Source organism: Microtus oregoni, unplaced genomic scaffold (assembly GCF_018167655.1).
Source record: "Microtus oregoni isolate MIOR12 unplaced genomic scaffold, Mior012 000005F_ref0000423, whole genome shotgun sequence".
In the NCBI taxonomy this organism is placed as follows: Eukaryota; Metazoa; Chordata; class Mammalia; order Rodentia; family Cricetidae; genus Microtus; species Microtus oregoni.
The window spans coordinates 45,930,882-45,952,021 of NW_024543064.1; the positions used below are offsets into that span (position 1 = coordinate 45,930,882).

Sequence of the window (21,140 nt, forward strand, 5' to 3'; positions counted from 1 at the left end):
CTGTTCTCAACCTGCAGTGTACTGGCTTTGGCCCTTCCGTTTGTGGATAGGGTTGCAGGCAGTGGAGGCAGCAGAGTAGAAATGTATTCTATCAATTATATTTTAAATAAACGCTGATTGGCCAGTAGCCAGGCAGGAAGTATAGGCAGAACAACCAGACAGGAAGTAGAGGTGGGTCAATGAGAACAGGAGAATTCTGGGAAGAAGGAAGCCCATTCCTCTGCAGTTCTGGCCCAGCCACAGAGCAAGCAAGATGTGACTGCCTTGCTGAAAAAGGTTCTGAGCCATGTGGCTAACATAGACAAGAATAATGGGCTAATATAAGTTCTAAGAGTTAATAAGAAGCCTGAGCTAATGGGCCAATCAGTTTATAACTAATATAGACCTCTGTGTGATTTCTTTGGGACTTAACAATTGCGGGAACAGGGCAGAACAGAAATCCAGACATCAGCTACTCATAAGATTTGTGACCAGGGCCAAGTTAGCTCTTTGAGCTTTGGTCTTTCGTCTGTCAGATGAAGCTAATCACCCTTTCCTTAAGGTCAGCAATCAATGTACTCATTTCAACCTCTTCTGATTATTTTCATGTAATCTTGACACAAGATACAGTCATCTGAGAGGAGGGGACATCAACTGAGAAAAATGCCTTCATAAGACTGGGCTTGGGAAGGTCTGGAGAGCATCTCCTTTATTTGTAACTGATGTGAGACAGCTCAGCCCACTGTGGGTGGTACCACACTGAACTGGTGGTATTATGTCCTATAAGAAAGCAGGCTGAACAAGCCATGAGGAGTAAGCCAGCGAGTAGCTCTCCTCCATGGCCTCTGCATCAGGTTCCTGCCGGCTTGAGTTCTTTCCCTCAGGATATGTAAGCCAAATAAACCCTGTCCTCACTAAATTGCTTTCAGCTATGGTGTTTCATCATAGCTACAGTAGCTCGAACCAAGAGACAAGCCCAGGTTGTTCAAAGTCAGTGTGTGTGTGTGTGTGTGAGTGTGTGTGTGTGTGTGTGTGTGTGTGTGTGTGTTGTTTAATATAGTTGAGCACTGTGTCATGTGTCAGTTCCCTGAGCTGGAACATGTCACTCTGAACCTAACTCTCTTCCTTCCCTGGAATCTACACTTGGCGCAGGCTAGCAACACGTTTCTCCTGTGCCCGGGCACATAGTCTACAGAAACCAAGAACTAATGCCTGCCTTCCAGTGAAGTCATGCTCTAGCTGAGGCTTGGGAACTTTTTGCTTTATAGAAGCCAGAGTCACTAATTCTTAGGTTCCAACTGTTTCAGCAGCAAGCAGCTCTTCTGAGTCATGCTGTGGGTGGGGCCACTGGTCGCAGCGGCAGCCACCCATGCTGTGTGTACAGTGGGAATGTTCACACATGCTCTGAGATGTCTAGGAAAAGCTGGTCCTACCAGGCCAAGACTCATGAAGAGCAGCATTCAAACATCCGTATGGTTGAGATCCCAAATTTTCATTTGGGGCAGTTTGTCTATATGGCACCAATACAAGATGAAGTCACACATTAACCGGGACTTAATTCAGGGGATGATAGTATAAAACTTTATTTATTCATGGGCTTCATTAGTCAAGTTCAGTCTCCTACTTACAAATCTAACCCCTCAATGCAGCTGAATGCAGTTTTCTATAGGTTACTTCATAAGAATTAACAGTGTCTGTTGGTAACATTTGACAATCAAGTTCAAATAAGGACACGAAACCTGCACACTGAAATAGTAACCAGACTCTCAAAGATTCCCGAACAGAAAGAGGAGCTGGCCGTCCCTCACCAGATCAGTGGCCAGCTAACTTAAATATGGCAGGTGACAGGTCGGGGAGAACACAGGTGAAGATCAAAGGCGCCCTATTTTCTCTGGCTGTGGATGTCTGCTTCGAGAAGTGCATGATGGCCCACCATGGGCTGCTGGTGACGACTTCTTGGACTTCCCTTTCAGAACCCTAAGAACCTAGCCCGGGAATGAGAGCACATCAGGAGCACATCAGGGAAGGATGGAGGCACACCCCTCATTGAAGCTGACAGCTAGCATCCTCAGGGTTGATGTCGGAGGTTGCTTACTTTCTTTCTAGGTAAGCACACAGCTTCTATCCCAGACAAGCCCTTACAAGGTTACATTGTATGGGAGCAGCCGCTTTAGCCTTCTAGGATGGGAGAGAGAAGCAGAGTTGGGTCTTTTAAGAACACTCTGGAGAGTGCCCAGCACTGTGTGGTATACAAGGGGATGTCAGTAGTGAGGTGAGTTCAGTCTCTTTTGTGACCAAACTTTTCAGAAGTACCTGAAGGACGTAGTGATCAGAGGTACAGCTCAGGGCAGGATGCAATCTGAGTGTTTAAATGCCAAGTCTGCAACCGCTAACTGTCTAAACAGTTCTTTTCCTCTGTAAAGTGGGGACATTTTAGTACTGAAGACAGGTGGCTGTCGCAAGGTTGAAGTAATGTATTTAGTTGTTCTATTATTGGAAAATAAAAGCTCTCAAGGTTCTTATGGCAAGACGCTGGCTGGTTCTGTTTACTGCTCTGCTCCCCAAACTTAAGTATTGATTGTTTTCCTTTGTAGGGCCACTGGGCTAAGCACACAGTTAACCCAGCCCGTGCTGATGTCATCAGGATCATTCCCTTTATAGCACAGATGCATTTGCCTACATAGTGCAAGCTTTGGAAGTCACTCTGTAAAGAGGCAGCAGCGACAGGGTTAGGGCGGAGGCAAATGCCTTTCTTCTCGGTGACTTTCTAGATCTAAGTCCCTCAAACTTGGTGGCCTCTTTCCAAGCAAATATCAACGTGGCACTCACGACCTCCTGGAAGATATTGAGACTGAACCCGCATGCAGAGGAAAAGGACACTGAGCCTCTGACCAGGTGACTGAGCAAAGGTGGAGTAAAGGGTTTTGGAAAAACCTTAGTAGTTCCTTGGCATGAGTGGCAAATGTTCCTACTTTTGTATAATTAGAAAACACAAAATTCAGCTTCAAATAAAGATGAAAAAAATTCAACAGGAGCGTTTGCATCCTAAGTCCCACTGCCTATCACCGTACCTAGAGGTGGCATGGTGGCCTGACGAGTGTCTGACACGAGATCAGAGACCTGATCAGGTGACCCAGGTACCAGTGATCACTCATCCAATGGTTGTTCTCAAGTAGCTCCCTTTCAAACCTCAGGATATCCTCCCCCACACTTTGATGTATAAACCATAGGGCCCTGGTGAGATATCTCGGAGGGGGTAGGGAAGAAAAGGAAAGAATTCAGACATTTAACCTGCAATCTACTTGCTATGACATCTATCCTTCTACAACTTTCCCGAATTCTAGACAACAACGTCACAGCCTTCTTTATAAGGAACAAAGAGCCCCACCCCTGTACCTCCTAACTCTAGGGTACAAGTCAGGGCACTCCTAGGGCTGGGAGTGCAGGACAAGACACATCCACACACTTGGACTATGACTGGAGCATTCAATGGACTAGAACATGCCACAGGGCCACAGGACACCAGACCAGAGGAGGAATGGCGGAAGCCCTACAGCCACTTGCCAGGCAGGAGGAGGGTGTTGCTCACAGCGCAGCAGCCACGGCCATTCCCCAGCACACCAAGCACACTCAAACAGTGAGACATACCACTGGTGGTCCCCGTACCACTGCCCGAGCCAGGTCCGGGGGACGAAACCACAGTCCTGTAGGTGGGTGGTGGTGGGGGAGGTGGAGTTGCTCTCTGTCCCAACCCACACTCTTTAGGAGAGGAGAGCGTTTCTAAGTAATCATCTTTAATGAAGGTCTGCTCCGCGACTTTCTTCTGGACTTCTTCTAAATTGAGCGGAGATGGTACATTGCGAGGACCAGGAGGCCCTGGGGGACCTGCGGAGCCTGGGGGGCCAGGTGGGCCTGGAGCTGGGGAGTCAGCTGGGATGTCTGATGCGGCTGGTGGGGTCACCACCTTTTCCCTTGGAGTCAACTCTGGAGTAACATGTTCCGGGGAAGCATCAGAGAAATGGACCCACTTCTCTTCAGTGTTAACGGCAACGGACTTGGGGGACAGCACCGGGCCAAAAATGCTGTCCAGGTCACTGATGGATGGTAGTTTCTCAATTTTGGCCTCTGTGGCTGCCTGGTCATTTCCTGTGGTTAAAGTAGTTGATTTTAAATTTTTATTAACTCTTACTGTTACTTGTATCGGGCTAGAAGGAGGGTGGTGGCAAAGCTTAGCAGGCATATTGTACCATGTAAGATGCCCCAGTGGGCATTCTTCATGATGCGGAAAGACCTTTACAGAGCTAAACACTGGAGGGAGAGGGTAGGGACTCACTTCAATAAGTGACTCATATTTCTATGCTCACGTTACTCCTATGGAAGGAGACTGCGGTAGAGCACCTCACTCTTGTTTAAAAATCTGAGCACAGTTCTGCTCTCAAGTGGAGCAGCACTGATCATCTTGAAACGGGAGTATCAGGGTCACTTCAGGCTCTGGAAGTGCAACTGCTCCAGGGGAGGGCGGTCCTGAAAACCTGGGCTGCTGAATACACTTAACAGAGCCCAAGATTTGAGCCCTGAAAGCTAGCCCAATCTTTACAGAGCCTCTCCAGTCTAGGATGCCAAACAGAAAGTTTGGTAAAATCTAGTGATAGTCTCTGGTAATTGAAAAAAAAAAAAAAAAGGACATCACATTTAGCTATAGATTTACTTTAAATACACCAGAAACACAGAAAGATTATTAAGAAGATAAGCCCACATAAATGTGTACAAACACAGCACACTCCATACACAACACACACAGGGGACACAGCAAGGCATTTGCTTCTGATCGGGCATGTTGCATGGATACCTGTGTAACAGGAGGAAAATCATGAAAGCATCTTTAGAGTTTCCCTTTCTCACAAAGCAGAGATTGTTTGTTAATGCACTAGTAGTGACTACAATGTATTTCTTTCTGAAGCATGATACAGAGAATTTTGTTTTGCTTACATAAGCAGTGGATTCTTTTCTACACATCAATAATAAGAGAGAAAATTAAAAAACTGAATCCTTTAGTGAAGTATAAAATATTTGATAATTGCAATTTGGAAAATGGTCCTTTTTTTGTTTTAAAGCAACAATCAGGTTATTCAAATTAGAAACTGCTACCTAAATATCTGGAGAGCACGCCCACACCTCACCTTACTTGTAAGTGACTCCTGGGCTATAAAAAATGGCTTGGTATTTCCATAGTTCTGATTGGAAAGGAGATAATTTCCAAGGTAGCAAAGCCACCGATAAATGGGGTAGCCTTTTGCACGGCTGGCAACAATTTATGATTTTATTGCTTATAGATTTCCTTGCACCTAATATAATTCATGAGGCACAGGGTCTCCAAACAAATGAACCTGCAAATACCTTACTGATGATGCTTTCAACGACCCTCTATTTGGGCTTGAGTCAGTATAGATTTCATAAACCACTGGGCCCAACTTTCTGTTTTTCTGGTAAATACCCCATTCTGTCTCTGTCAGCCTCACCAGGCTGCAGGAACAGCCAGGCCTAAAGCTGCTACAGGGTTCCAAAAGCCACATTCTAGGACTCAGGTTTAAAAAAAATCACTATGACCACTTTGAATTACTTGTCCATGAAGACCTGGCAGATTATAAATTGCATGAATGCATAGTATTGATTGTAATAGGAAGGAAAAGCTCTGTCTCAGAAATGATATGTCTAAAATAGTTTAGAGCAATTTCTTGCCATATTTTATAATTATTATCACAGCCTTTGCAGTGAAATGATTAAGTATTTGAATGACCGCTGGGGAAAACAATCCCCCCAACAGTTTACTGCTCATTCTGGAACCTACTTAAGCTTATATACCCTAAGCAATCAATCTTAGTTCTACCAGACAGGCTACTGGCTCTTGGAAGATACGAATTGCACTTCGAGACTACTCAGTTTCAAGTCATTCAAATGAGAGCCCACAAAGTGAGGGATTGAGTTAAATAGACGGCTTTTCATTTTTGTGGCTACTTTATTCTACTTTATAATCAATGCAGCCCCCATCATATAAAATTACATTTTTTAAAAAAACTATATGTCTCTGTGAAACCTGGGGGTGTACCTTATGGCAAGTCAGCACAGTAAGTGACCGTGACATTGAAACCCAACACGAGCCCTGGGCACCTGAGCACAGCCTACGCTTCCCAATGCCTCAGGGGCATGCTGTCGTCCAAGGCCATGGGTCTGTTTGCCACATCATCTCAGAACTGCAAAAATCTAGTTTACCTGTTGCCACTGTTAAGGGGGAGCCTGTTCGAGGTGGGGTGGCTGGTACAGATTTTGGAGGCAGAGGTGGGGGCGCTGCAAAGAGAGAAGCATTGTGTCAGTGATCGCATTCTTCCTGAATTCTATGACAAAACCAAAAGAAGCATGATTTGGGCTTTTCTTCACACACCTAGTCTCGGTTATGGGCTAGCCGTGGTCTACATGTTTAAAATTGCAGTGCCAAGTGTGCTGGCTAATTTTATGTCATCTTGATACAAGCTAGAGTCACTGAACAGGAGGGAACCTCATTTGAGAAAATGCTTCTGTAAGATAGGGTTACAAGCAAGCCTGTAGGGCCTTTTCAAAATTAGCAATTTGATGTATGAGGGCCCAGTCCATTGTGGGTGGGGCCACCCTGAGCTGGCAGTCCTTGGTGCTATAAGAAAGCAGGCTGAGCAAGGCACGCAAAGCAAGCCAGCAAGCAGTACTCCTTCATGGTGTCTGCAACAGCTCCTGCCTCTAGGTTCCTTCCCTGTTTGAGTTCTTGCCTTGGCTTCTCTCAATGGATTGTGATATGTAAGCGAAATAAACCCTTTGGTCCCCAAATTGTCTGTGGTCATAGTGTTTCATCACAGCAATGACAACTCTAACTAGGACTCCAAGAGACAGATGCATTCAGAGTCCTCCATCTTATGACCGTTGGAGTTTTGCAAAAGGTCAGATAGCAATAAAATCAACATTTTATTTATCCAACAATCATCAAGCCGCAGCTAAATTCAATTCATTTACTAGGAGCAAGGGGTACCCTGTTGAATAAACATTGGCTGTATTCTGGAGTAACAGTGGTTGATCATGAATCCTGCTAACATAGCTCCAGTCCAGGGTGTAACCATGGAAACAGCAATGGTCCTGAGAGGGATACAGGAAGGGGTTTTAAAACTAGTCTGGATGATGTTGCTTATATTGTATCTGGACAGATTTTGCAATACAATGCTTTTAAACTCATAGCATGTATTGGGTGTAATTGGCCACCCCACCAATTTCATGGGGAATAGCATTACTGGTAGGTGTGGCTTTGTTAGAGTAAGTGGAGCCTTGTTGGAGGAAGTGTGTCACTGTCTCCTATTTCAAGATATGCCCAGTGGCCCAGGATCTCAGTCAACTTCCTGTTGCCTTTGGATCAAGATGTAGAGTTTTTTTCTAGCACCATGTCTGCCTGCATGCCACCATACTTCCAGCTTCCACAATGTAATGGACTAAACCTCTGTCACTATAAGCCACCACATTAATTAAATGTTTATGTTTTCAAGAGTTGCTGTGGTCAAGGTGTCTCTTCACAGCAACAGAAACCCTAAGACAGAATGTCTTAGGACGTCAGAAGTGAAGTGATGGGTTAAAGAATAAACATTCCCAACAAACATTCTTAGGAAATAAAATCCTAAGCTAAAAAGTATTTTGTCCCCTACCAAAAAATTTGTTCGTATGGATAGGGTTTCTCATTTTATTGATGAAATTTGGAATTATTATTCCAATAAATAAATTCTATTTTTTCTTTAAATGTATGGTATTTTCTCACCTGCCATGTCTCGTAGATTCAAGAGTTCACACAGCTGCCATAAGTCCTCCCTCACTGTGAGCCTGAGTGTGAGCCCATATTTCATAGCCTAAGATCAGAATGAGCCAGGTGGGCCCAAGGCTAGAGAGCCCCTGACAACCCAGGAAGAGTGTCTTCCTGACATTCCTCACCTCTCCACTCCTAACACACACACACACACACACACACACACACACACACACACACACAGAGGCACAGGCACATGCATACATGCATGTACACACACACTCACACATATAATCATATGACTTCCTATCTTAAAACTCATGGATAAATAATTCTTTAAAATCATTTTATTTTATATTTTATGTGTATAAGTGTTTGCCTTCATGTATGGTCAACATGTGAATGCCCATGACATTGGCAGGAGGGTGTCTTCTAATCCTATGGAGTTGGAATTATAGACGGTGGTGAGCTACCATGTGGGTGCTGGAAACCAATCTCAGGTCCTCTACAAGAGCAGCCAGTGCTCTAAACTACTGAGTCATCTCTCCAGCCTCATAAGTGGTCCTTAATCTTAGCTACGAGCTGTTGAAAACTATTCCCCAAGTAGATCCTTTTCCTTACAAGTTCAGAACCAATCAGAGGTTTCGATTGTAACTCATCACCTCACCTCTGTAAAAAAAAGTTGAGATAATAACCACTAGATATCATAAAATAATACCATAAGGACTAACAAAAGAGGTGAATTTCCACTACAACCAGAAAGCAAGCATAACTATAGGATGTCCAGGGGTTAAACAGCAGCCTCAGCTATGATAAGTGGACACATAGCATCTACAGTTTGCCCTAAAGTTCCAACTCTATCTCCACAAATATGACTTTCATTTATTTTCTTGCCATTTAATAAGAAGAATTTTCTAGGAATAATTTGTATAGCTTAGATCTGTATAGAAAGGTGTCCAAAAAAGAGGCTTTTTAAAAAATTGACTTTATATTTCAGTCACATGGAGAAGCACTCAGACCTTCTGTGGTTCAAACTGTTTCTGTAACACTATTCCAAGTTCAGAACTTGAAGAAAAGCTACTGACTCTTGCTTGAACTCCCTGTGTTTGAGGAAAATATTTTTACAAAGGCTGGATCACATGCTCTTATCATGACAACATTCCCGACACATAGCCTTTGAGCCTTTAGTTCTGAATCCGTTGGGCTAATTACTATGGTCAGTTTTAGACACCAACAGCAAAGCCCCAGGGATGCTGGGATGGAGAGAGTATTTGCTGGTGAGTCTCAGTGTTTAATAAAAGACCCTCCATGCTCGTTCACTCCCCAAATATCTTCTCTTCAAATCCATTCCTTCCATGAGTATTTTAAGGCGTACCTTCTATGCACATCTGGCTATAGGCATCTATGGATGGAGACTTCATAAATCCATGGGTGACTGGCTTGACTAACCTAATCAGCCCAGCTAGTTCAATGCACCAGAGGCGAAGGATTTCCGAGGCCTTTTAGGACCCTCTCCAGTCGCCTTGGCTGAAACCAGCATCATTGTACACATTTATCTTGGTTTCCTTGCAGTGTCCATCTCTCTGCTAGAGAGCCTGTCTTGCTTTCCAGGTCGTCTTTACTGTCTATGGGTCATTTCCGTCCCGTGTAATCTCAGGCGTTCATTGGGACTAGTAGAGACCCAGCCGGACTTGCTCAGTACTTGTGTTGCGTGGCTGCCCAGTGCTTTCAGCTCAGCTTCTGCTGACTTATACATAGTCATATGTGAGGGATGGATGAACAAAAGATCATGTAAGATGTCAGAAGAGGGGCTGCCTCAAAGCTCACAACACGATTTTATTTTATTTCACCCCAGCTTAGGTAACCTGATCTAGCCTGTGGGATAAGAATGTCTCTTTTTAAATTCAAACATTATCTATCTAGGCATTCTAACTGTTACCTAAAATTTTACTATGCAGACAGAGAGTAAAATGAGTCAGACACATCACTTACTTCCAGTGGGAAACGGTCTTGCTAGCTTCGGAGACTCCATGCTTGGGTTAACTGGTTGACCTGAACCCCATATCTCAGGTTGATCTAAAAGAACTGGAAACATAAAAACAGAAAATTTCAGGGTAAGTTCAAACAGGAATTTAGAACTTTGATTAAAGTTGAACTTCCCTACATGACCGCCATGCCTTGTGTCACCCTGGAAGTTTAATTTGGGAGTGTGCTGAGAACAGAACCAGAAGCATGGTGTGTGGGGGAGCAAAAGGGTGTCTGTGTAGGTACCTGGATCTAAATTAAAGGCGAGCCCACACTTTCTTCCTAGTTGGTTACCTAAGGGCACTCTGGATGCCACTATGCATACTGTCACTATTTCTGTACCATTCAGACATTTTAGGAATTACTTTGTGAACATGTTTTGTTGCTCGCCAGTATATTTAAAGACTTCTACACATATGCTTCAGTTCTGAAAACATCTGGATTCTGTGCTGCGGTTCCTATTCTTAAAGGTTGTGCAATCTCTTAACCTTTCACTCCATCACAGAGAGGAATGATTATTCTAAAGATGCTTCCTGAACATTTTAAGAGAACCAGAAAAAATTTTTAAAAAGTAATCATTTTATTTAATGTGTATGGGTGTTTTGTCTTCAGGTTCCCAAGACACAGTTACATCCATTCACTTGACAGAAGTAACTCCAAAGCCATGCTATAGACATAGAGTTTCCTACCTTCTGTCTTCTGCTCATCAAAAGCTGATTCTAACGGTGGACCAAAGAGAGGAGCGAGGGACAGCGTGTCATCTGGAGGCTTCTTGCTAAAACATGCATTTAGGCAGATAGAGAGAGAGAAGGATCAAAGATGAACGCTCGAAACCATACACAAAATTTCAAATACTTTCCTCGGTTAAATGAGCATATGCACTTGTGTACTTAGGCATGCACACGTGTGTGCAAGGCTTCTGTTGGGCGTAGAAGGGATCACATGGAGATGCCATGTTGAAAAGGCTCATGGCGGGAGATAAGACCTTGATGTCTACCAGAGGCCTAGGTGCAGTTCCAACAGAAACACAATGGTAAGTCTCTACTCTCAGAAGTGACATATTAGAGATGACAGTTTATTACAAGGTACCTTTCTGTCACACAAACTCAAAAAAACTATACATATTTACTTTTTATGGTTTTGAGACAGCTTCTTATAAAGCCCGGGCTATCTTAAAATTCATGATCCTTATGCCTTTGCCCCCTGTGTACTGGGACTACAGGTGTGTGCCAACATGTCTGGCCTAAAAAAAATCTATACTTGTCATTACCTGTCCTGGCTAGTTTCTATGTCAACTTGACAGAAGCTGGGGTCATCTGGGAAGAAAGAATCTTAATTGAGAAAATGTCTGTATAAGATTGGCCCGAAGGCAAGTGTGTTGGGAGCATTTTCTTGATGATTGATGTGAGGGCCCAGCCCATTGGGGGTGGTTCCATCCCTGGACTGGTGGTCTTGTGTCCAGCAGGCTGAGTGAGTCACAAGGAGTAAGCCAGTAAGCAGCACTTCCCATGGCTTCTGCTTAAGTTCCTGCCTGCAGGTTCCTGCCTTGACTTCCTAAGATGGTAGACTGGGACCTGAGACTTAAAAACCTTTTCCTCCTTGAGTTGTGTTTGGTCATGGTATTTTATCATAGGAATAGAAACCCAAACAAGACAGCCTGGTCTACAAGAGCTAGTTCCAGGACAGGCTCCAAAACCACAGAGAAACTCTGTCTCGAAAAACCAAAAAAAAAAAAAAAAAAAAAAAGAAACCCAAACAAGACATCACCATATTTCTTGTTGTAATTAATGCAGTTTATCGAAAGTCAAGCACAGAGCTATTTAACTGGTGCCCAGGAAGTTGTATTGGAATAAAAAACAACTGGGCCACTCAGTTGCTAATTTTATCTTGCTCCTTTCTACTTAATAAGCTAGTGATGTCCCAACCCGGTATATCTTAAAGGGTATTGAGGTAGCTCATCTCTCCTCCTGACCACGTATCTAGATGGATGATTATTATTTTATTATTGTTTTTTGTCTCCATTCCTTCCAGACCTGACTCCCACCTGGGAGCCTGATGCTTTCTGTGTGCATGTCATGCAGGTGAGGGCTGGATAGGAAAGGGGAGGAGCAAGTGGAGGATGAGAAGACAAATAATTCAAATTTTAAAGAGATGTAACTATCACTTTGGGAAGCAGTAACTATTTGTGCAATACTACACTCAAAGAAGCCACTGTGAAACACAACAATTTGTGACAGAGGGGGCGAGTAAGAACAAAATAGAAGTGGTCCCTTGGTTGGGAAGTTGGAATGTATCATGAAAGTATATCCATCTATCCGACTTCTCTTTTTTAGGGCAATAAGATGTATCTTAGCTGAACATTCCAGAAATCAGAAAGCCTCTTTATACATAACTCTAGATCCGTGAGTAAGTAGAGCGCACATTCTGCCATAGACAAATGCAGGAATTTACCCAATGTTCCCCTTTGAGCTGCATGTGTGAGAAGTGACAGCAGTTTGGGCCCATGCTGTAGATATATGAACTCACACACATGTTAGGCCCTTCATCCACTGAGGCCTGGAGGATATTTGTGGAACAGTTAAGAGTTCATGATGAGTAAAACGCAACCGGTATCTTCCATGCTCACCTTGTAAGTTCTGGAGTTGGGGTGGAACGCCTGGGCCTTGCGACTTCTTCACCTGACACACAGGACAAAAGACCTTTGTAGGCATATCTTTACCAGTCCCTTCTGGGGTGACATATGAGCTATGTGTGGAAACACTTAGAGATTTAAGCCTCATCAATAAGCAACTTAACGTGAAAACTTCAAAACAAACCCTCTCCCCTGGCAGTGTGACAGGCATATAGCTGTCATCTGTGGCAGGATTTCTCTGGCATTTGTAAAACTTCATTACCCAAAGAAAAACCATAAACAAGCCAACAATGGAAGATTTGTATACTGTAGAGCTCAGAGGAACAGCCTACCGTTCTTCAAATGCCCATTGCCTGAATGCGTTCTTGTTCTCAGTTACCATGGGGGATAATAATCCAAGCCATACGTCCATAGTACGCCGACCCAGCTGTCAGCATGCCTTTTTTTTTTTTTGAAATGGCAAGAAAAATGGTGCAACTTAAGGAATTTAGATTTTCCTAGAGTACATTTTATGTGGCAGGAGGGGTATCAGGCCTTATATATGATCGCTTATGTCATATTACTTCGGTGGACTGAACATTATATATCCAATAATGTAAGAATGGGTAATTTCTGTCTGCCTTTAGTTCCTCCTGGACATGCCTCCTCTCTCCCCACCGCTAGCTACAGTGTGTCTAATCAAACGCATTTGATTACATTCACTTCTAAGCTTAAAGATACAGCAAGAGCTGACAAACACAGGAAGAAAACCCTGGTGTTTTTTCTAAAAATAGACTTGTTTGGAGAATTTAAGCATTAATTATTCAGAACCGATACCCTCCATCATAATAAGAAATCTTTGCTGTAAATGTTTTGTTTCGAAAGCCTTATGAATAAATTCCCAGACTGTGCAATTTGAATGCTACTATGCTCCAAGATCCAAGGAACTCTTCCTTCTGCCAAACCATACTCTATTGCTGGGAGCTAAGATATACTTACTGGATAAGTTCCTTTTAATTGCACCCTAGAATTAGAAATAAACACTATAAGGCTTAAGACCACAGATATGTTATGCACAATATGTATTATTTCTGTCATTTCAATTAAACTGAACTCAATGATACCCCAGTTTGGGAAAAGGAAATTTGACTCAGAATCACATTGAAGTTGGAGCCTGTAGGTTGACACACACACATTAGCTTCTCATGCTCCTCTAAGGTGACAGAGAAGAAGGAGAGTCACCGGAATGAGCAAGCTCCTTACCTGGGTGGCTTTAGTAAGGACACAGATTGGTCTGTTACAACCTCTTGAACTCTAGCATGTAAGACTCCAAACCTTTCTGAAAATTCAAATTTTCAAATGTTTGGTATTTGAAAATTTTCGAATGTATGAGTACGATCTGCCCCTAGTCAGATGGGATCCTGAAATGCTTGGCAGAAACAGCAGAACAGATAGGACTTAAAGGGTGTACGTGGGGAGTGTTGATGTCTCCTCCTGTCCTACCTACAGGAACGTTTACACAGGGATTCCAGAGGCTCCAGCCTCCCTTCCCCTCTTCCCCTTTGGTTTCTGCCCCCTGCTGACACCAGGTTGCCAATCAGGAGTCATCTCTGCAAAGTCTCTGGAAGAACCCAAACAGCCCTGGCAGGAATGATCCATGCAGGTCACTACTAGGGCTGGCATCTTTCTCGGTACAAACTTACTCAGATAATAGGAAAAGCAACTCAATTCAAAGTCGTAACTGGAAGTCAGAAGCTGGGGAAGGCTCTGAGCATGGATTCTTCTAGAAAAGCAAGAAGCCAGGAGGGTGGTATCATGAGGCAGGGCGTCTTGCCTTAGTTGAAAGTGTGTGTGTGGGGGGGCAGTGGTACAAGGAAGGGGTCCAAGAGGCGCTCAGTACCACCCTTTCTCACTGTGGGGCAGGATAGCTGCTGTTCTGTGTTCTCGCCATAGTAACGCTACCAGTGCAGGGCTTTGTCGAGCAACCCGCAGAAGACTGATGGGTTGTACTTCATCTTTCCTAGAACTGGCAAGTCGGAATTTTTCAGCCCCAGTTTGAATCCATTTATGAGAGGAACAGTTTGAGCCAGAGCAGCCCCGTCAGATGTTTCTTGGTGGGTGGCTCAGTTGCACAGATTACATCTTCTAGCTTGTTTTGCCTGGAAAAGGCAATTTGTTTGTTCTTACCCTATGTGCCGGATAGAGAATGATCACATTATTAGTAATAAAATAAATACGCTGACTTCAGTCTGCTTTGCTCATTGTGGGAGTTTGGGTATAGGAGATATATAGACAGATGACAGAGAACGGCTTGTTAAAGCAGAGATGAAATGTTTCCCTGGACTGTGGGCCCTCAGTCATGAGAACTATTTTAGGGCACGCAGGAAGAGACACAGGGACTCAAGCAACTACTGGATTCCAAGATTCATGAGCTGATTGAGGGATCAGGGCCCCACTTTGAACTGTGAGAACTGCAATAAAGCAGACAGAAGATACCAGAGCCTAAACCGAAGCCCTCTAGATCTATCTACACTGCTCACTTTACTAAAATCGTAATATCCGAGGAAGCGATAACACCTCTTCGGTGTCCGCCAAGTACCACGTGCGTCCCTTCCTTCCGCACACAGTTATCACTGACTGGAAGGCAGCAAGGAAGCTCCTGCAACAGCATCACATACACCTCAGGAATGGGTGAGGTAAGTGCCAGCCAGACAGGAAAGCTTGCTTTGCTTGGAAATGGGAAAGAATAAAGCAATCACTAAGGAATAGATTCAAAAGGCCCACAGCAACAAGCCAGCCAAACAGGAAAGAGGCTCTCCCTGTCAGCTGAGTGTGTAGCACAGCCGCCCCTGAGGACCTGAGGCTATAGCATGACAAGTGGGGTGAGGTGCTGTCACCACAGAGGCCACATCCAGGAAGGAAGCCCATTGACTGAAGCCTCAAGTGACCTTCTTTTCATTCTATTAGTTATTGCTGAATATATATATATATATATATATATATATATACATATGTATATATATATATGCATGCACATATATAGAGTAGTGAATTACTTGTCATTTTGATTAATGAATTCGTTCCTCATGAGTTGTCACAATCTGAGAAATCACCTGACAGTTGGGTCAGAATCATCATACTCTGGTTAGCTGTCTCTGGAGAGGCCATCTCACAGTTTAAATAGAAGACCAGCAGCTTGTCACTTGGGTGGGGTGGTAATGACTCTTGATTGGCACAAGCTTAGAAACATTTCAAAGAGCTTTGCTCTCTCTCCCTCCTCTTTCTCTCCTGCCTTAGACTCTCCCTAGTGTCTGGATTAAATGCGCACACCAGCATGGCAGCCATACCCTCTCGAAGGGACTGATTAGGTAGATGCCATTATCCAAACAGCAAGAGACTGCTGTAACACTTTAAATTCTTCAGATTCTCCGACCTGAGGAAACTAATTCCCTTTGGAAAATGTGGACTAGCAGGACGAATAGCTTGTCAAAGCTGTCTAAAGCGACAGGATTTAGAATGATGGAACAGCCTGGGAGTGCACCTCCCTTTCTCAGAGTGAATTTTGAGTATGAATCAGTGTGTACTGACCAATGTAAGTTATGGAACAAGGGTGTATTTTGAATTTGGGCTTAAAAGTGATGTCGTTTAAAAATACCTCTCTTCGGTTTTATTAATATTTACATTTATATTATTTTATTATCTTAAATTTATTACTTTATTTTAAAATTACGTTTGTGTGTCTGTGTGGGTTTGTGTATGTGAATGCAGGTACCTGCAGAGTCAAGGAAAGGGCAGATTCCCTGGGGCTGGAGTTAAAGGAAGCTATGAGCTGCCTAGTGTGTGTTTTGGGAACCTAACTAAAGTTCTTTATGTGCTCCTAACCACTGAGCCATCTCTCTAACCCCACATTATTATTGTTGTTAATTATTATTATTTCTGAAGACACTTCTCTACCTCCTCTTCTTCATCATCGTCGTCACCATCATCAACACCATCATCACTTTGCTGTTAACTTTGTGTTAGCCACACTTTGGTCCTTGGACACACACACAACCCCCTTTGTCACACGGCAGATATACACTATGCAACATTAATTCAGTGACAGAGAAATGCTCTGATAATTCTAAGCTATGTCTTCCCGTTTAGACAGCCAGAAGCTTCCCACCAGTGAACGCAATTCGTCTGCTGCTTGGACACTGGGTGATTGATCATCACGGTAATAAGAAACCAGTCTTGCTACCTCCCTTTCTCTACACGTGTTTAAGGTTTAAAATATTGAGAGTTCTTACCGGGCTGCGCCTCTGTGGTCAGCAAAAAGGAAGAGAGAACAGACACCTAGTCAGAGAACGATGGATCAGTCAACAGGCGTGGGTAACAGAAGGCTTCCAAACAGCTACCAACATACACCCCAAATCACCAGGTCAGAGCAAGGCGGTAGGCACCTGAGTAGGGCTCCTAAAGCCCCGGAAGACTTGGGAAAACCCCAGAGAGAGACATATACACGGCTTTGCTAATGGGGCGGAGCTTTATGTATTTGCCCGTAAGAACGAGGCAGCAATGCACAGAAGCCTTATTGGTGATTTGTTATAACGTCTTGTCAAAAGCAGTTTTCTCCCAGAATATTTGGGGAGGGGACTTGTAGGCTATGTAGATAGTATGTAGATAGTCTGGACACGTCTGTTTCCTTAGACAAGAGCATGCACCAGCACCAGTGATGCCATGTATTACTATTAGTAGAACCCACCCTTTGGATTTTTCTCTTCATTGTTCTCAGAATGTATATTTCAGGGGGTAGTTTTTTTAAACCTGACTTTGGTGATTTGGGCAACCTTCTTGTGGATAACCCCTGATAAACACACATAGAAACTGTGAAAACTGTCTGGCAACCATAAACACTTGTGGACCAGATGATAACTGGGGATACACCATGCAGACACGACTTCTTTCTTTACTTCCCCAGCCTGGGCGACAGCTGCCATCAGTGTGCCCCAACAGTCTCCTCTGGGATCTTTCAGCTGTACCAGAAAGGACACAGATGTAGCTATGCAAAATGTTGCTTTTAAGACTCCTTAGAAAGTAGAAGACTTTCTAAGTAAACTCTAGGAGCTCAAACACGGGGACAGGCAGGGGTTCAGGCAAAGATAAACTGATCGTGGGAACAAAAGCTTGTGGCCTTTCTGTCTGCGAGGCCACCGGGAACATTTAGTTCAAAGTGAGATCTGAGACCCAGTTAGTGAGTCAGCAGAACCGGGAACAGGTTTTAGATCTCTGGTTCTGTGGTTTCAAGAATGACCCTGGGGGAAGACCCCTGAAGGGAGTCGTGGCTGAGGCAGGGGCTATCGTCTAGACGTGGCCAATTCCAGGACTAGGCTTGTAAAGGATGCCTCTAGACCCCGTTTAGACTTTATTAATTGCGGGTACCACTACATGCTCACTCCACCTTTTTTATAAACCTGTCTTTGTGTGGATGCAACTTTAGTAATAGAACAACAGTATGTATCTTTGAGCTGACATTATCATACTGTTTTAAGAAAAAAATATCACTTTTATATATGACTATTTGGGCCACAATATTGTTTAGTGACCAGATGAAAATTATTTAAATAGGGAAATAGGGAGGTTACATGACAAAAATTCAAAATATTATAAATAAGGCAGTATAAGTGGCATTCTTGCCCAATATGAGATTATGATATATCACACAAAATAAAATGCAGACTGCAGCCAGACAGAGGTAGTCCCTTGAACTTAAGACTTGCTCTACTTAAAATTAAAACACCTTCAAAATATTACCAAATGTATTAAACCACTCAAATTAAGTCATATTTTAATTTTCTATGAGTTTAAAAAATCCATATTTTAGTAATTAGCTCATGCTTATATTTTTCTAGCAAAGGGCAAGCTCCTGTGGTAACATTTGAGAAACTTCATTTGCCATTTTTTTTCATCAAGGACTAGCCATCCAAATTCACACAGTCGCAGGCTGATTAACAAGAACCCAAAAGACGCGAAGCTGTGCCACGTACACATGCAGCCGACTTCGAGTCTGTGAAGAAGAGCTCCTGAAATCTTTAGAAGCAAGAGAATTCTAGAAGTCAAGTGGAGCGGATTTATGCCTATCACCACCCTTAAAGATGTGCGCAGGACAGAAAGGTTAGCAAAGCCTTCATCAGCTGGGGTGGGGGGTGAGGCCTTCACCTGTTGATTTCTTGTCTGAGGCTCTCGGTGCAATCCGTGCATTGCAAGAGAAAAATTATCTTTACTCCATTCTCTGTCATTTCCCCTCCCATTTCAAACACCACTTAGCATTCTGTTTGTGTTTTATGAGTTACAGAATTTTCATCGAAGATGAAAATGAATTTAGGATCTGGAACTGGTCTTTTCTAGAAGCAGAGACACCTGTTTAGATGCTCTTGGGGTAGGAGGAGGTCACTTGAACTTCACCACGCTCTGCTGCACTGGCCACTGGACCTATAGTGTGAGGAGGTGGCCTCATGGTTGCCCCCTCTTTAGAGAGGAATGGGTAACTCGATTAAAAAAAAGGTGAATTAATTGGTCTCGTTCTTAAATATGGGCCAAAATTATAACTGCACAACAACAACAACAAAAAAAGCCAAAACAAAACATCCCTTCAGTTGCCTGGAGCCCGCAGGTAGCTAATGTGTCCCTGATTGCAGGCCTCTGTATCACACAGAGTGAATTCTCCTTAATTAACATTAATTATTTAAACCCCTTGGTCATCTGATGTGTCCTAGAGAAGGCTCTGAAGATCAATTTTATTTTCTCTTTGAGATAATCTTTATTTTGATTTTTTTTTTGAGGTCAGCACTGTGACTACATGGGAATTCAACCATGCGTGGATTAAAAAAATAATTTTTTTTAATGTGAGTTCTGGGGATCTAACGGAGGTCCTTATGTTGGTAAGCAAGCATTTAACCAAGTGAGCCGTGTCTCCAGTCCTCACGTGTTACATGCTTTTCTAGGAATTAGATTGTATCAACAGTAAGTTGTTACTACAATCATGGCCAGCAGACTGACAGGCTTTTAAATGAGTTAGAGTCAGGATAAAGTGCTCGGCAGGCCTCTGTTTTCCTCACCCTTGTTAGGTATCAATATTTCAGTTGGTTCTTGTGAACCACAGGTCAGCTCTGCCAGTTAGCTGTTGAATCCAGTTAGACAATCTTCTGCAATCCCACTTGGGAGATGAAACAAAGACCCTGCTAGTAAGCACGGTTTTATTCATAGCGGAGCTGGCTTAGGAATCTGAGTTACACGATATCTCAGAAACACAGCGAAAGAGAAAACCCAAGTAACCTTGCGGTAAGGCCAGAAACATCTCCTCCTAGGAGAACCAATGAGCACTGGAGAGTTTTGAAAGGCCACCGGCAGATTTTAATGAGAATCGGCCAACTTTGCTTAGCTCAGAGGATAATCTAGGGTCCAGGAGACTGTATGGAAGGAAAGACTCCCGAGAGCTCTGGCGCTGTGATGTGCACAGCCCACCTCATGACTGTGGCCTCGCGTACGTTCACAGAGGCTCAGTTGAACAGCAACAGAACGCACACTTATGATTGTTCTCGACTGATTGTAATTTTGGAAACAAAACCTTGGCCACATTTTGGCAAATTTTATTATTTGGACTCATTTTTATTCTTTTGTGTCCCCCATTCCTCCTTCCTAACATAGGAATTTCGAGGCAGTTTCCTCGTGAAGTAGAGACAGAGCCGGTGCACAAGGTAAGCACATGCTTCCAGCAGCCCCCTAGTTGAGCTCGGTGGAATAAACCAACTTCTAACTGTGGGCTGATGTGAAAAAAATGTGTTTGTATTTTGTACTAGCATTACCGTCGTCAGTCTTGGCCAGGCACGCTAGGAACATGTTCCCAATATTTCAGGCAACCAAAACAAGGGAACAAACTTCTCTTCCTGCTTTTTCTTTTCTTTTTTAAAAAGAAGTTTTTGTTTTGACATCTATGTTGTTCGAAGATAAAGGTGTAATTACATCGTATCAGATTGTGCTTTCGATAAAATTTGTCCACAGCACTAGCAAGCAGCACTCAGAAGGTGAGGTAGACTTGATTATGTTCATTTTGTGTGTCTGCATGCAGGTGCATACATGCCATGGTGTGTGTGGAAGTCAGAGGATTAACTTGTGGGAGTCAGTTTTTTCCTTCCTTCATGTGGTTCCCAGGATTCAAACTCAGGTCATTGGGCTTGGCAGCAAGCCCTTGCAACCCACTGAGCCATTATGCTGCCTGTGGTATCTACTTTATAAAAAGATCCCTCTTTCCAATCCCCAGCAACCCCAGGAGGGGGTATTTTGAATTACTGAAACAATAAAAATGACTAAAAACAGACTAATCTGAAATCCACTGCTGAACACCCCTCTCCTTCTCAGGCCGTCCAGGAAAACAAAATTAAATGTCCATGGTATGCAGAGGTAGCGTGGCCAGTCAAAGTGGAAGCCGTAAGCAATGAAACCTTGGCTGGAAAGTACTGAGCTGTATGCCTGTAACTCTCTACAAAACCCCCTTGTAGTCCGTAATAATGGGTAAGAAATCTCTTAACAACCGACTTCCTTGTCCCCAGTGGCATCATGTGACCTTGTCCTGGCTCACAAAGTTTGGTCTTAGCATTGGAAACTTGGTTTTGATGTTAAACAGGCGTTAGATACTGAGATGGAGGGAATGAAATCCATAATAATTTGCCCAAAGCA

At 43.4% G+C, this 21,140-nt stretch overlaps 1 protein-coding gene across 26 annotated transcripts in view; it reads right to left on the bottom strand.

Moving 5' to 3' along the window:
• Sgip1 (SH3GL interacting endocytic adaptor 1) overlaps positions 1-21,140 on the bottom strand; it is a 196,527-nt gene that overhangs the window by 48,183 nt on the left and 127,204 nt on the right. For 15 of the 26 annotated variants that reach the window (XM_041651236.1, XM_041651251.1, XM_041651250.1 and 12 more), the window contains 7 exons: positions 16,715-16,726; positions 13,425-13,449; positions 12,441-12,492; positions 10,504-10,589; positions 9,782-9,874; positions 6,250-6,324; positions 3,628-4,125 (listed from right to left, as the gene is read on the bottom strand). In XM_041651236.1, coding sequence (XP_041507170.1) covers positions 3,628-4,125; positions 6,250-6,324; positions 9,782-9,874; positions 10,504-10,589; positions 12,441-12,492; positions 13,425-13,449; positions 16,715-16,726 — 841 coding nt within the window. The remainder of the gene's footprint in view (positions 1-3,627; positions 4,126-6,249; positions 6,325-9,781; positions 9,875-10,503; positions 10,590-12,440; positions 12,493-13,424; positions 13,450-16,714; positions 16,727-21,140) is intronic. The other 11 variants (XM_041651258.1, XM_041651257.1, XM_041651254.1 and 8 more) reach the window with 4 other exon arrangements.